Consider the following 13321-nt stretch of genomic DNA (forward strand, 5'->3'; position numbering starts at 1 on the left):
CCATTTTGGATAGATAGCTTTCCCCTTGCCCAACCTCCCTGGTCAATTACCTCAGTGCTTCTGGATATGCAAATACAGGCTCTTACTTTTGGATGGAAATAGCAAGGAAGACACTTTTGCATCATCAAACACATCACTTAAATCCCCAGGGGGCATTGCATTACTCTGAAAACTATTCTTCACTTAAAAAGACGCAGGGAAAACTTCAAAGCCGGGCCATCTGGATGGAAATCCCGTAAAACCTCAGCTCTATCAGGAATAATATCAATATTCAAGGCACAGAAACACAACCCTTCCAACCCTTACTAACTGTTTGAACGTAATGCAACAAATGGCTTTTCTCCTCTGTCCTACTGTACATAGAACAGTTACACATTAACTAATGTACTATCATATGATATTTGATTATTTTCTAGCCAGATGTTTTCAGTCTTATTCTGCTTTACTATTCAATGCAGTGGGATTTATGGGAAGAAAAGACGAACAACGAATGATAACATTGAATCGTAACCACATTTATTTTTATTATCCATTATTTTATACTAATATAATTATATAATACTATTTAGAAACCGTTAAAAAGTAATAATCTCTGTTACGGTGGAATAACCTTCTCACGGGTCGGAACGTTCCTCAGTTCCGCCATTAGTCGGACCTACTTCGCTGCCGGACCAGGTACTCACCAGGGTGACATTTCACAACAGGGCAAACATGGAGGCGTGGAATTCTTATTGATGTCAAAGCTGCACTACTGTTATATTTATAATCGTACTTCTTCTTAGAGAAAGGTCCGTACATACCAACGAAATGGCAGCTTGGACGAGTCGTTTTCTTCTGCTGCGAGTCCCATGCTTTGCTGCGCTGAGAACAGGAGGAGCGTCTGAAAGGTGCCTGTTAAGAATTGTTCATATTTAGACTGTAAAGGGAGACATTTACTTATATTTTCTCCCTGATAATCCATTATAGTTATTTTGTATAAAAACGGTCAATATTTGGTACTGTGTTTTACTATTCATCCTACCGTAGTGTTAATAATTTTATAAATCATCGGACGAACCAGTGTTGACACATGGATCTGCAATGGAAGAATATCAAGACATTGGGGGAACTCTGATAAAAACGAATACTGGAATAATAAAATATTATAATGTATTTCAAATGCTTAACGTGGAGGCAAAAGTGATAATTTTTTTTGACCATCTTGTACATTTACAGTCCTGTCCTTGCACTGGGATGTGTTCGCACATTAAAGAATACGACGTGGTTTGAGGAGCACCTCACGGAGGACAACCAGAAGTACATGAGGAAAAGCATCAACGAGGAGTACAGAAGACAAACGGCTGAGAAGCTTAACCCACTCAAAGACGAGCCCTGGCCACGACATGAGTGGACTGAGGGTAGGTCTCAGACGAGAGAGAGAGGTCACCACCATTCCTTGCCATTGTGTCCTGACGTACTTAATGATTCAATAACTCCTCCTTACTGTGGTTGTTTCAGGAAGTCGAAGAGTAGGATTGGTGGCTGTTAAGTTGGGTATGGTTCCTGTCTGGACGAAAGCAGGAGAGAGACACGTGGTGACAATGCTACAGGTAATAGACATGGCACCTTTGTTTCAGTGTTGTGGATAGCGGTTCGCATAGATAGTGGATAGCGAATGGTTGCTGTGTACATTTAAAATAATATATATAATTCCAACCAGAACAGTATATAGTGTCTTCTGTATGACTTGTATGTATGGCGTTAACTGAGCCGATGCCGGTTGACGTGGGGGAAAGACAGCACCACTACCAGTAAAGGTGACTCCGTCATCCCTCCAAACTCAAATTAATTACAAATTAAATACATACCCTTAGTACAGACTCAAAATATGTTCAAGTTCTAACTGACTTCACATTACCATGACAGTAAAGCCTCAGCCTCTCCTATTAGTTATTCAATTTACACTTCCTACTGCCACAGGTTTTTTGATAACTAAACATGTATTACATGAAGCCCTCGACCCACATACCTGGAAAGAGAGAAATATTATTTGAACCTCGGTATACCTTTTGATTAGTTTTTCGGTTCTTCACTCATAGCGGCATGAAAAATGAATTAGCAGACTGGTTAAAGCTGTGATCAATAACTTTGATTGCTCTTTGTAATGTTGGAAATGATATCAAGGTGTCAAGCAAGCTTGACTCAACCTTCATCAGAATGATGTGAGTCTTGTAGTGCATCTCGCCCCTTTCTGACCCAACATTCTCCTCGCATGGCTTCTGTTGTGTTTAACATCGAGCTCTGTGTGCAAACTCACAGGAATGGAGCTGATTCAATAGCTTGTTTGAGTAGCTAAAAACAATGTTTTATTTTATATTTACCATATTTGTTTATATTGTAGTATACTACGGTATGTATACATTTATATTAAGAATATTAACTTCAATCAGAATCAATTAATTATATTTTCCATGAGCTAATTGCTCACATATACATGGAAATGTATATGGTTCGTTGAGTATGTGCACACAGACACAGGCACACACACCCCAAGTCACACTGATCGGTCAATCAGTCTTGTAGATATACATCCAATTAAATACTCACCACTACATTTATAGAATGCAACTTATTTATATTGGGACAGATGTTGGATCTGACCGTTGTTGATTCATGTCCATTCATGATTGATAGTGCTCACAATGTGTCATCAGATGGGGATTGTTACTATGGCATTTCCAAGGCTGATCTTGAATAAGGAATTCAAAGTTGACCCATCAGTTATGCTTAGTCAATGTAAGTTACTTATTGTCACAGACTGAAAAGTGGAATAGGATAATGTCTCCATCACAATATTATTCTACTTAATATTCACTTGAGTTTGAGTCATATAATGTAACATGTGCAATAGTTACCCTGCCTGACCAAATGTAACAGTCACTCCATTGGACCAATCCTGTGTGTGTTTTCTTGAATCAGTAGAAGCCTCCAAGTTCAAGTTAGAGAGCGGGAGTTCTGTTGTTTATTTTGTGCTTGGATAAGCCATCCTAAATATCCCCCCACATAAAATGAACCAACAGCTCAGACATTTTTCTGCCTGTACAGGCTCTTTACAGATTATCACATTAAAAGAGTGGATTTATCGGTCATAAACTCGCCTTTCATAGCATTCTGCCTATTACTTATTGAATGAACTAACTTGTTAAGGTGCTGAAACCGCATTACCAGGTGAGATATAATGGCCATTCACAGAGCCATACCAGGCCTGCCTCACCTTACAAATCACTGCCTTTGGTTTGTTTGTTATTTATTCACTCATTTTCTCATGAGGGACGTTTTTTGCTCTAAATAATGTAGCCATGCGCATCCTTATAATCGTGTGTGTGTGTGTGTGTGTGTGCCACAAATCGTATTCATCTAGGATAAATTCATTCACATCTGGCTGAATATGTTTGTTATTTCCAGTTCACGGCAAAAGAGTAAACCTACGATACATACATTTTTGGTTGGCTTCTTAGAGGATCACATTCACACCTGACACAAACTGAGTTCAGCTGAGTGTTCAATGCTGCCCAAACAAACTATTATCGAAAGGCTCAGGGTTCCCTTAAATGTGGAACAAACATCCTATTTGAAAGACATTGGATTAATGCACATTCAGCATGTGAACCCTGAATTTCCCCAAGGGGATGAATAAAGCATCTATTTACTTATCAGCAGCTATTATGACGTGCGTGCGTGTGTGTCTGTGCGAGGTGAATCTACGATGGTATTATAATTTATTTTCTTTTTACATTTGCTTTATTTAGGACATGGAAAATGATCAAAGTATCAAATCTTTTGTCCCTGAATCAAGGCTTACCTGCTGATAATATACATTTAAAAAGTACATCTTATGTATGTATACATGTTGCCGCCTTTCTTCAACATTTATTCTGCTAGCGAGAGTACATTTCTGCCCATGAGTGTGAAGAGAGGTTGATAACAAACAGGGCTTTCAGTGAAGACTGGACATGAGGAAATGCTTCCAGCTCACCCACTTTCTCCAGTGTCAAGCCTGTGTGTCTAATTTGTACTGAAGCTTTCGCTGTGTGCAAAGAATACAAGCGAAACGCAGCACTCATCCAACCCCATAGAGGCTTCAATTAAATAACAATAGGGATCCAAAGCTATTCTGAATAACTAATTATAACTTGAGCATTGTTAAGTTGGGGGTAAATCTGTTATCTGGAAATAAAATACATTGGGACATTGGGGACTTAATAGTTTGTCTAAGACTGTAAAATGAAAAGAATACTGTTGGAGGGCCGGATTGCGTCCTGTAGCGGACCACTGTTGTACAGCCTCCCTAACCAGAACTGCTGTGTCATGTTTCAGTGGTAACCGAGTTGAGTTGGGGTTGAGTGTTGATGACGTAACCCAGACGACGTGTCTTGCTGTTCCAGGTGCAGGACTGTCACGTGGTGAAGTGTCTGTCCAAAGAAGAGTACGACGGCCACACCGCCGCCCTGCTGGTTGGAGGGAAGAATGTGTCGCCCTTCCATGTAAGAGCTGTGAAGCGTCTGTTGTGTGTTCTTGCTTTCTGATCTATGGCTGTGGATAAATGTTACAGAGGCACCATGCTACTGTTCAATTTGTATCACTTGTTAGCCTCACGCAGCCGGCCTTAATCTCGCGAGATCCCGACCGCAAAAAGCCCAGCATGTGCGTGCGCACGTGCGCTGCATAATGCTTGCACAAGGCTCCATTTACACGCTGGGAGTGTTGGTGTGAATAATTTTGAATGGTTGTATGAGGACTGATGTTAAATACTGCGAAATGTCATAGTCACTCACTGTTCTGTTTGCGGGTGTGTCTCACTGTGTGCACTTGTGCATCACAAGCTTCAACAGATAGCGAATTGAAAGTGATGTTCACGTTCACTGCCGTCTGTGAATAATGTTGAACATGATTCAACTATTGACGTGTGTAGAAATGCGAGTCAAGTTAAGATCTTCCGCCCTCCACATTCATCCCTCGGAAGTATCTGCTGGATGGAGAACATATTGGCAACAACCACTCAATAGAAGTATCTCTATCTGGCTCCAATACAAACCGCTGCCTGGCCGCGGCAGTGTGCTCCTTAACTCGCCTCTATTGTCACGGCCCATTGGTCCACAGTGCTGATCCCCAACGCTCTGTTTCTGTCTCTATGACTGAAGGTGCCTCCTCCTGTTTCTGTCTCTCTATGACTGAAGGTGTTTCCTCTGTTTCTGTCTCTCTATGACTGAAGGTGTCTCCTCTGTCTCTGTCTCTCTGTGACTGAAGGTGTCTCCTCTGTTTCTGTCTCTCTATGAATGAAGGTGTCTCCTCTGTTTGTCTCTATGACTGAAGTTGTCTCCTCTGTTTCTGTCTCTCTATGACTGAAGGTGTCTCCTCTGTTTCTGTCTCTCTATGACTGAAGGTGTCTCCTCTGTTTCTGTCTCTCTATGACTGAAGGTGTTTCCTCTGTTTCTGTCTCTCTATGACTGAAGGTGTCTCCTCTGTTTCTGTCTCTATGACTGAAGGTGTCTCCTCTGTTTCTGTCTCTCCGTGACTGAAGGTGTCTCCTCTGATTCTGTCTCTCCATGACTTAAGGTTTTTCCTGTTTTTGTCTCTATGACTGAAGGTGTCTCCTCTGTTTCTGTCTCTCCATGACTGAAGCTTTCTCCTCTGTTTCGGTCTCTCTGTTTCTGTATCTCTGTGACTGAAGGTGTCTCCTCTGTTTCTGTCTGTATGACTGAAGGTGTCTCCTCTGTTTCTGTCTCTCCATGACTGAAGGTTTCACCTCTGTTTCTGTCTCTCCATGACTGAAGGTTTCGAACATGATTCAACTGTTGACGTGTGTAGAAACGCGAGTCAAGTTAAGATCTTCCGCCCTCCACATTCATCCCTCGGAAGTATCTGCTGGATGGAGAACATATTGGCAACAACCACTCAATAGAAGAATCTCTATCTGGCTCCAATACAAACCGCTGCCTGGCCGCGGAAGTGTGCTCCTTAACTCGCCTCTATTGTCACGGCCCATTGGTCCACAGTGCTGATCTCCAACGCTCTGTTTCTGTCTCTATGACTGAAGGTGTCTCCTCTGTTTCTGTCTCTCTATGACTGAAGGTGTCTCCTCTGTTTCTGTCTCTCTATGACTGAAGGTGTCTCCTGTTTCTGTCTCTCTATGACTGAAGGTGTTTCCTCTGTTTCTGTCTCTCTATGACTGAAAGTGTCTCCTCTGTTTCTGTCTCTATGACTGAAGGTATCTCCTCTGTTTCTGTCTCTCTACGACTGAAGGTGTCTCCTCTGTTTCTGTCTCTCCATGACTGAAGGTTTCTCCTCTGTTTCTGTCTCTCTACGACTGAAGGTGTCTCCTCTGTTTCTGTCTCTCCATGACCGAAGGTTTCTCCTCTGTTTCTGGCTCTCTGTTTCTGTCTCTCTACGACTGAAGGTGTCTCCTCTGTTTCTGTCTCTCTATGACTGAAGGTGTCTCCTCTTTTTCTGTCTCTCTATGACTTAAGGTGTCTCCTCTGTTTCTGTCTCTCCATGACTGAAGGTTTCTCATCTGTTTCTGTCTCTGTTTCTGTCTCTCTATGACTGAAGGTTTCTCCTTTGTTTCTGTCTCTCTATGACTGAAGGTTTCTCCTCTGTTTCTGTCCTTCTATGACTGAAGGTGTCTCTTCTGTTTCTGTCTCTCTATGACTGAAGGTATCTCCTCTGTTTCTGTCTCTCTATGACTGAAGGTGTCTCCTCTGTTTCTGTCTCTTTGTTTCTGTCTCTCTATGACTGAAGGTGTCTCCTCTGTTTCTGTCTCTCTATGACTGAAGGTGTCTCCTCTGTTTCTGTCTCTCTATGACTGAAGGTGTCTCCTCTGTTTCTGTCTCTATGACTGAAGGTGTCTCCTCTGTTTCTGTCTCTCTATGACTGAAGGTGTCTCCTCTGTTTCTGTCTCTCCATGACTGAAGGTTTCTCATCTGTTTCTGTCTCTCTGTTTCTGTCTCTATGACTGAAAGGGACTCCTCTGTTTCTGTCTCTCTATGACTGGAGGTGTCTCCTCTGTTTCTGTCTCTCTATGACTGAAGGTGTCTCCTCTGTTTCTGTCTCTCCATGACTGAAGGTTTCTCATCTGTTTCTGTCTCTCTGTTTCTGTCTCTATGACTGAAAGGGACTCCTCTGTTTCTGTCTCTCTATGACTGAAGGTGTCTCCTCTGTTTCTGTCTCTCTATGACTGAAGGTGTCTCCTCTGTTTCTGTCTCTATGACTGAAGGTGTCTCCTCTGTTTCTGTCTCTCTATGACTGAAGGTGTCTCCTCTGTTTCTGTCTCTCCATGACTGAAGGTTTCTCATCTGTTTCTGTCTCTCTGTTTCTGTCTCCATGACTGAAAGGGACTCCTCTGTTTCTGTCTCTCTATGACTGGAGGTGTCTCCTCTGTTTCTGTCTCTCTATGACTGAAGGTATCTCCTCTGTTTCTGTCTCTCCATGACTGAAGGTTTCTCCTATGTTTCGGTGTCTCTGTTTCTGTCTCTCCATGACTTACGGTGTCTCTCTGTTTCTGTCTCTCCATGACTGAAGGTGTCTCTCTGTTCCTCTCTCTTTTTCTCTCTCTCCGTGACTGAAGGTGTCTCTCTGTTCCTCTCTCTGTTTCGGTGTCTCTGTTTCTGTCTCTCCATGACTGACGGTGTCTCTCTGTTTCTGTCTCTCCATGACTGAAGGTGTCTCTCTGTTCCTCTCTCTTTTTCTCTCTCTCCGTGACTGAAGGTGTCTCTCTGTTCCTCTCTCTGTTTCTCTCTCTCCATGACTGAAAATGTCTCTCGACATCGGTTCAATCCCCAACTCCACTCCCTGTGGGCCTCCTTGAGCATAACATGTGAACCCTACCTTCTCCTGTTATCCTGTATCTTGACAGATGTGTCTGTCTGTCTGTCTGTCTGTCTGTCTGTCTGTCTGTCTGTCTGTCTGTCGGTTACAGAGGTCCGAAGAGACGATGGAGATGTTTCGGATTGCTGGAGTTCCACCAAAACAGAAGGTCACCACATTCAAAGTCTCAGACAACGCCATCATCAAACCAGGTAAGCAGGTTCCCCCTGGAGAGCAGCACTTGGCACAGGGCCATTTGAATGAGGTGTTAATGATGCTGTCTGTGGGCTTTCTCTTCCGTCCAGGCACTCCACTGTACGCAGCACACTTCCGCCCAGGCCAGTTTGTGGACATCACTGCAAAGACGCAAGTTCTCCTTCTCTTTTCTTTTTGCTATTTCCTTCTCTTCTTTTCTCTTCTCCTCTCCTCTTTTCTTGCCTCTTTCTCCTCTATTCTCCTCTGCTCTCCTCTCTTTCCCTCCTCTCCCTCCATCTCTCCTTCTCTTTCTTCTCCCCTCTGCTCTCCTCCCCTCTCTTCCCCTCTACTCCTATTCTCTCCTTCTTTCCTCTTATCTTCTCCTCTACTCTTGTGTTACCTCGTGTTTTAAGATGGTTTGCTAATGATAATAAATACACAATTATTAGCATAGTACCTTTCATTCATAAATGAAAGAGTGCTTTACCATCAGATGAACTGGTAGACAATTGAAACATGAAGAAAATTCTTCTTTGAAGAAATATGGGTGTGAACTTTAGTGTATCTGCATTTTTGCTGAGTCTTTATTGTGTGTGTGTGTGTGTGTGTGTGTGTGTGTGTGTAGGATCGGTAAGGGTTTCCAGGGTGTGATGAAGCGCTACGGGTTCAGAGGTCAACCAGCGTCCCACGGACACACAAAAACGCATCGCAGACCTGGAGCGTCGGGGCCTGGGGGGGTGAGGCAGACGCACACACACTCAGGCACCAGACACACAAACACACACACTCCGGATACGCACACACACACTCACACACTCAGGTACACACACATACGTATAGTCACACATTCAGATACACACATGCATGCACGCACACACTCAGGTTCACACACGCACGCGTGCATGCACACACACACTTGTACACACACGTGCACACACACATGCACACAGAAACACACACGTGCACACAGACACACACGTACACACTCACACACTCGCATGCAGACACATTTGGGTTCACACACACACACACACACACACACACACACACACACACACACACACACACACACACACACACACACACACACACACACACACACACACACACACACACACACACACACACACACACACACACACACAAACATACACTCGGATATGACCCTGCACGTGTCCACCCCCTGAGGAACCAGGGCGTGGCGTGGAGGCCCTGTCAGCGATGGCTCAGCGGATCTCATCATTCATTCACTCATTCATTTAGAATCAGTCCGGGTGCTCATCAATGTGTTTCCCACACACTCGTGTTTAGGATCCAGCCAAGGTGTTCAAAGGCAAGAAGATGCCTGGCCAAATGGGCAATTACTTTGACACAGCACATGGCCTTAAGGTATGTACACGCACAAACACTTGCACAAACACGCTCACACACACACTCACACACTCCCATCTTGGGTGCCCTTGAAGAGGATTTCAACTGTTATTCCTCTGTATGCACTCTCTCATCTCCTATTCCTCCCTCTCATTGCTGGCTCCCTCCCTCTCTTACTGTCTCACACCCTCTTCCTCACTCCCTCTCCATCCCTCCCTCTCCACTCTCCTCTCCTCTCTCCTTCTGTCGTCTCCTCTCAGGTTTGGAGGGTGAACACCAAGTCTAACGTGCTGTACGTCCATGGCTCAGTGCCCGGTCACAAGAACTGCTTGTTAAAGGTAGAGATAAGTGCATCGGTACACACACACACACACACACACACCTCCCACCCTGCTTGGATGTGTTTAGTAGAAGGTGAACCTGACACTGTCACAGTACTTGATATTCTGACAGGGGGCCAATGACCTTGATTCTGTACTACACGTTTCATCTGTGGGTTTAAAGCGCTGTCGTTCACATATTCACCGCTAATGTGCTCTATCCGTTGTGAGTGTAGGGCGAGCATGCGTAATGAAGCTAGTTATATCTGATGCATCTATCTCCCTACTAAGCAGGTTGTGTGTGTGTGTGTGTGAGTGTGTGTGTGTGTGTGCACATGCGTACGTGCATGCATGCATGCGTATGCACTTGCCTATTTCTTTTTGCAGACACACACATGAACGCACGTGTGAGGAGGGTGTTTTCCTGTGTTTTCTGTGACACGAGTGCAGTATAACGGTGATTGTGTGTAGTAGAATCTGTAATGGGAAACTCCTCAACACACGGTTAAGATGGCATGAGGTGCACCTTGAATTCAATAAGAGGTATAGGCCCATGTTTGACTAGGGACCCCCTGGTCACACATGCACAGGTGCTGAGGACCACGCACAAGAGTTGTTGGACAGGAGTTATAAACATAAGAAGGGTGCCGGAAACAAACACACAAAATACAGAGGCAGAGGAGGAGCCGTCATGCAATTTTGTGTGTGTGTGTGTGTGTCCCCCTCCAGGTGAGGGACACCATCCTGCCTCGCAGGAGCTCCTCCCTCCTCAACCCGCCGTTCCCCACCTTCTTCAGCGAGGAGGAGGGCGACCTCGAGGAGGACCTCTACGACCAGGACATGTTTGTTTACAGCGAGCCCTCGCTGACACTCGCTGAATAACACACACGTGCATGTATTGTATTTGGTTAAATAAAGGAATCCCCTGCATTTGCTGTTGCCTCTAGTTGTTGCCCTTATTGTGTGTGTGTGTGTGTGTGTGTGTGTGTAAACAGCCAGTTCTGTGACACCCTTTGTTGTCCACACTTGTTCTTGTTCTACCATGGTAACCGCTGGAGAAATGATGTAACTAGAGGATACCCTGGCAGTGGAAGAGAAGAAGGTGCATCCCACAGGAAATGGTGACACAGAATGAGGAGTAGTGAGGAGAACACTGCATCCTAACTAGCCTGAGAGAGGAGTAGTGAGGAGAATACTGCCTCCTAACCAGACAGAGAGGTGGGACATGGGCTGGAAGGGACCGCAACGATGGCTACTCACACATACATCTCTACAGTGAAACATCCAGCTTGGGTAGATGCTGCTGTAGTGAGCCTGGAGGGGGGAGCGAGGGGAGACAGGGCCAGGGGGGGAGACGGTTGAGGGAGAGGGGGCGGGCTCAGTGGATGACAACGCTTTGACATTTGTGCATAAGGGGATAAATGAGGACATTAATGTTGCAGCAGGAACCACAGAGTGATTATGTCTTCCTGTGTGTGTGTGTGTGTGTGAATCCTCGGAGGGAGGGGCGTCGGCGTGCCAACACCCTGACGGTCTTCTTTCCATTCCTTTTTCTTTTGGGTAGTTAATAATTGAACTTGGATTGTGTTATCTAAATCGTTAGCGGTATTCTGTGTGTCGGTGGGCTCGTCCTGAGGGGGGCCATGTGTGTGTGTCTGCCACGCTGCTCTCCTCTATCTGCTGTTTTAATTGGCTGCTGCAGAACAAGGCTTCCCTTTGAAATTCTGTCAAACCGGCAGTGATGGTCTCCAAGGTTTCTCTGCCTGTAATGGTACACATACATGCGCACACACTCACATTCACTCTCCTACACACACACACACGCACACACACACACACACACTCAGAGGATGCGACAGCGGCAGTCAGAGTTGAGTAGGAACCATGTTGATGACAATAAGGGAGAGTGTGCCTCAAGTACAATGAAGATGTGGGGTTTCAATCTGTGGGCCCAGCTTGGGCCTGATTGCCGTGCCTGCTCCTTATCGGTGTGATTGCTATCGGTATGGCCCCGGTTCCTATCAAGGTCCTCTGAAGAGTAGGCCGGCTGTAATTGCGCCCGTGAGTCCAGACCAGGCTGTTTATTTCTAATACTCCTCATCGTCACCTTTGTTTTCGGTGGGCTCTGCCCTCTGCATTCCTGGATGTAAGCAGGTGTCTGTGTGTGTGTGTGTGTGTTTCTGTGTGTGTTGGCTCCTTTGATAAGAAGCGAGAGACAGGGAGGCATGGGACATGGGTGGCATGGTGGCACAGTGGATAGCATGCTGCTTCACAGCAAGAATGTCCTGGGGTTGAATCCTTGGGGGGGGGGGGGGGGGGGTCTTTCTGTGTGGAGTTTGTCTTTCACCCTGAGATCACAGTTTCCTCAAACACCAAAAGAGAGAAACATTTTTACATTGATACTCCTATTTTTTTGATTAATACTCCTAGTGCTGCTAGTGATGGTTAAATACTCCTATGCTGCTAGTGTTGGTAGTGCTGCTAGTGATGGTTAAATGCCCCTAGGGCTGCTAGTGATGGTTAAATGCCCCTAGGGCTGCTAGTGATGGTTAAAAGCCCCTAGTGCTGCTAGTGATGGTTAAAAGCCCCTAGTGCTGCTAGTGATGGTTAAAAGCCCCCAGGGCTGCTAGTTATGGTTAAATGCCCCTAGTGCTGCTAGTGATGGTTAAAAGCCCCTAGTGCTGCTAGTGATGGTTAAAAGCCCCCAGGGCTGCTAGTGATGGTTAAATGCCCCTAGTTCTGCTAGTGATGGTTAAAAGCTCCTAGTGCTGCTAGTGATGGTTAAATGCTCCTAGAGCTGCTAGTGATGGTTGAAAGCACCTAGCACTGCTAGTAATGGTTAAAAGCTCCTAGCGCTGCTAGTGATGGTTAAATACTCCTAGTGCTGCTAGTGATGGTTAAATGCCCCTAGGGCTGCTAGTGATGGTTAAAAGCCCCTAGTGATGGTTAAAAGCCCCTAGTCCTGCTAGTGATGGTTAAATGCCCCTAGTGCTGCTAATGATGGTTTAATGCTCCTAGTGATGGTTAAATGGTCCTAGTGATGGTTTAATGCTCCTAGTGATAGTTAAATACAGACTTCTCATTTTGTTGCATATTATTATTATTTGTTCTTGTGCAATGACAAACGAGGAATCGTATCATCAGTCAGTACCCTCAAATGAATTGTATGGGATGTAATCGATAACCTTGTTTGACCTCAAAGAGCTTCCTTTTTACTGTGTCCAGAAATGCCGTCTCTCTCTCTCCCGAGTCTCCAGTCCACCGATACTCGCCAGTCCACTCTAACACGGTTCTATCTGTTGACTGAGGCATGAGGACAGTTTTTGGCTGGATCTCAGAGTGTTTGCAGATATATTGTTGGTGTGTGTGTGTGTGTGTGTGTGTGTGTGAGGGCGATGGCGAGGGTCAGCTCCGTTCCCCATCATTTGGATGTGTCGTGAGGGATGGATCCCACCTCTCCTTCTGCTGGCTCAACACTGCACCCATTTCATTTCCATTAGCAGAGAGGATGTTCACACACACACTGACACATGCATGCACTCTGGATCTGTATCCTCACAGGGCTATCAAACACAATCTATGTATCCTACACA

At 45.1% G+C, this 13321-nt stretch overlaps 1 protein-coding gene across 1 annotated transcript; it reads left to right on the forward strand.

Moving 5' to 3' along the window:
* Positions 1 to 677: 677 nt before the first annotated feature.
* mrpl3 (mitochondrial ribosomal protein L3) lies at positions 678 to 10657 on the forward strand. The gene is made up of 10 exons (XM_079748853.1): positions 678 to 887; positions 1216 to 1397; positions 1498 to 1589; positions 4425 to 4523; positions 7955 to 8054; positions 8148 to 8208; positions 8663 to 8774; positions 9349 to 9426; positions 9669 to 9746; positions 10458 to 10657. Exons 1-10 carry the CDS (start codon positions 808 to 810, stop codon positions 10608 to 10610), a joined length of 1035 nt encoding a protein of 344 aa, XP_079604979.1. The 5' UTR covers positions 678 to 807; the 3' UTR covers positions 10611 to 10657.
* Positions 10658 to 13321: the final 2664 nt, after the last annotated feature.

The sequence above is a fragment of the Pollachius pollachius genome, assembly GCF_949987615.1.
Source record: "Pollachius pollachius genome assembly, chromosome: 13".
Classification (NCBI taxonomy): Eukaryota; Metazoa; Chordata; class Actinopteri; order Gadiformes; family Gadidae; genus Pollachius; species Pollachius pollachius.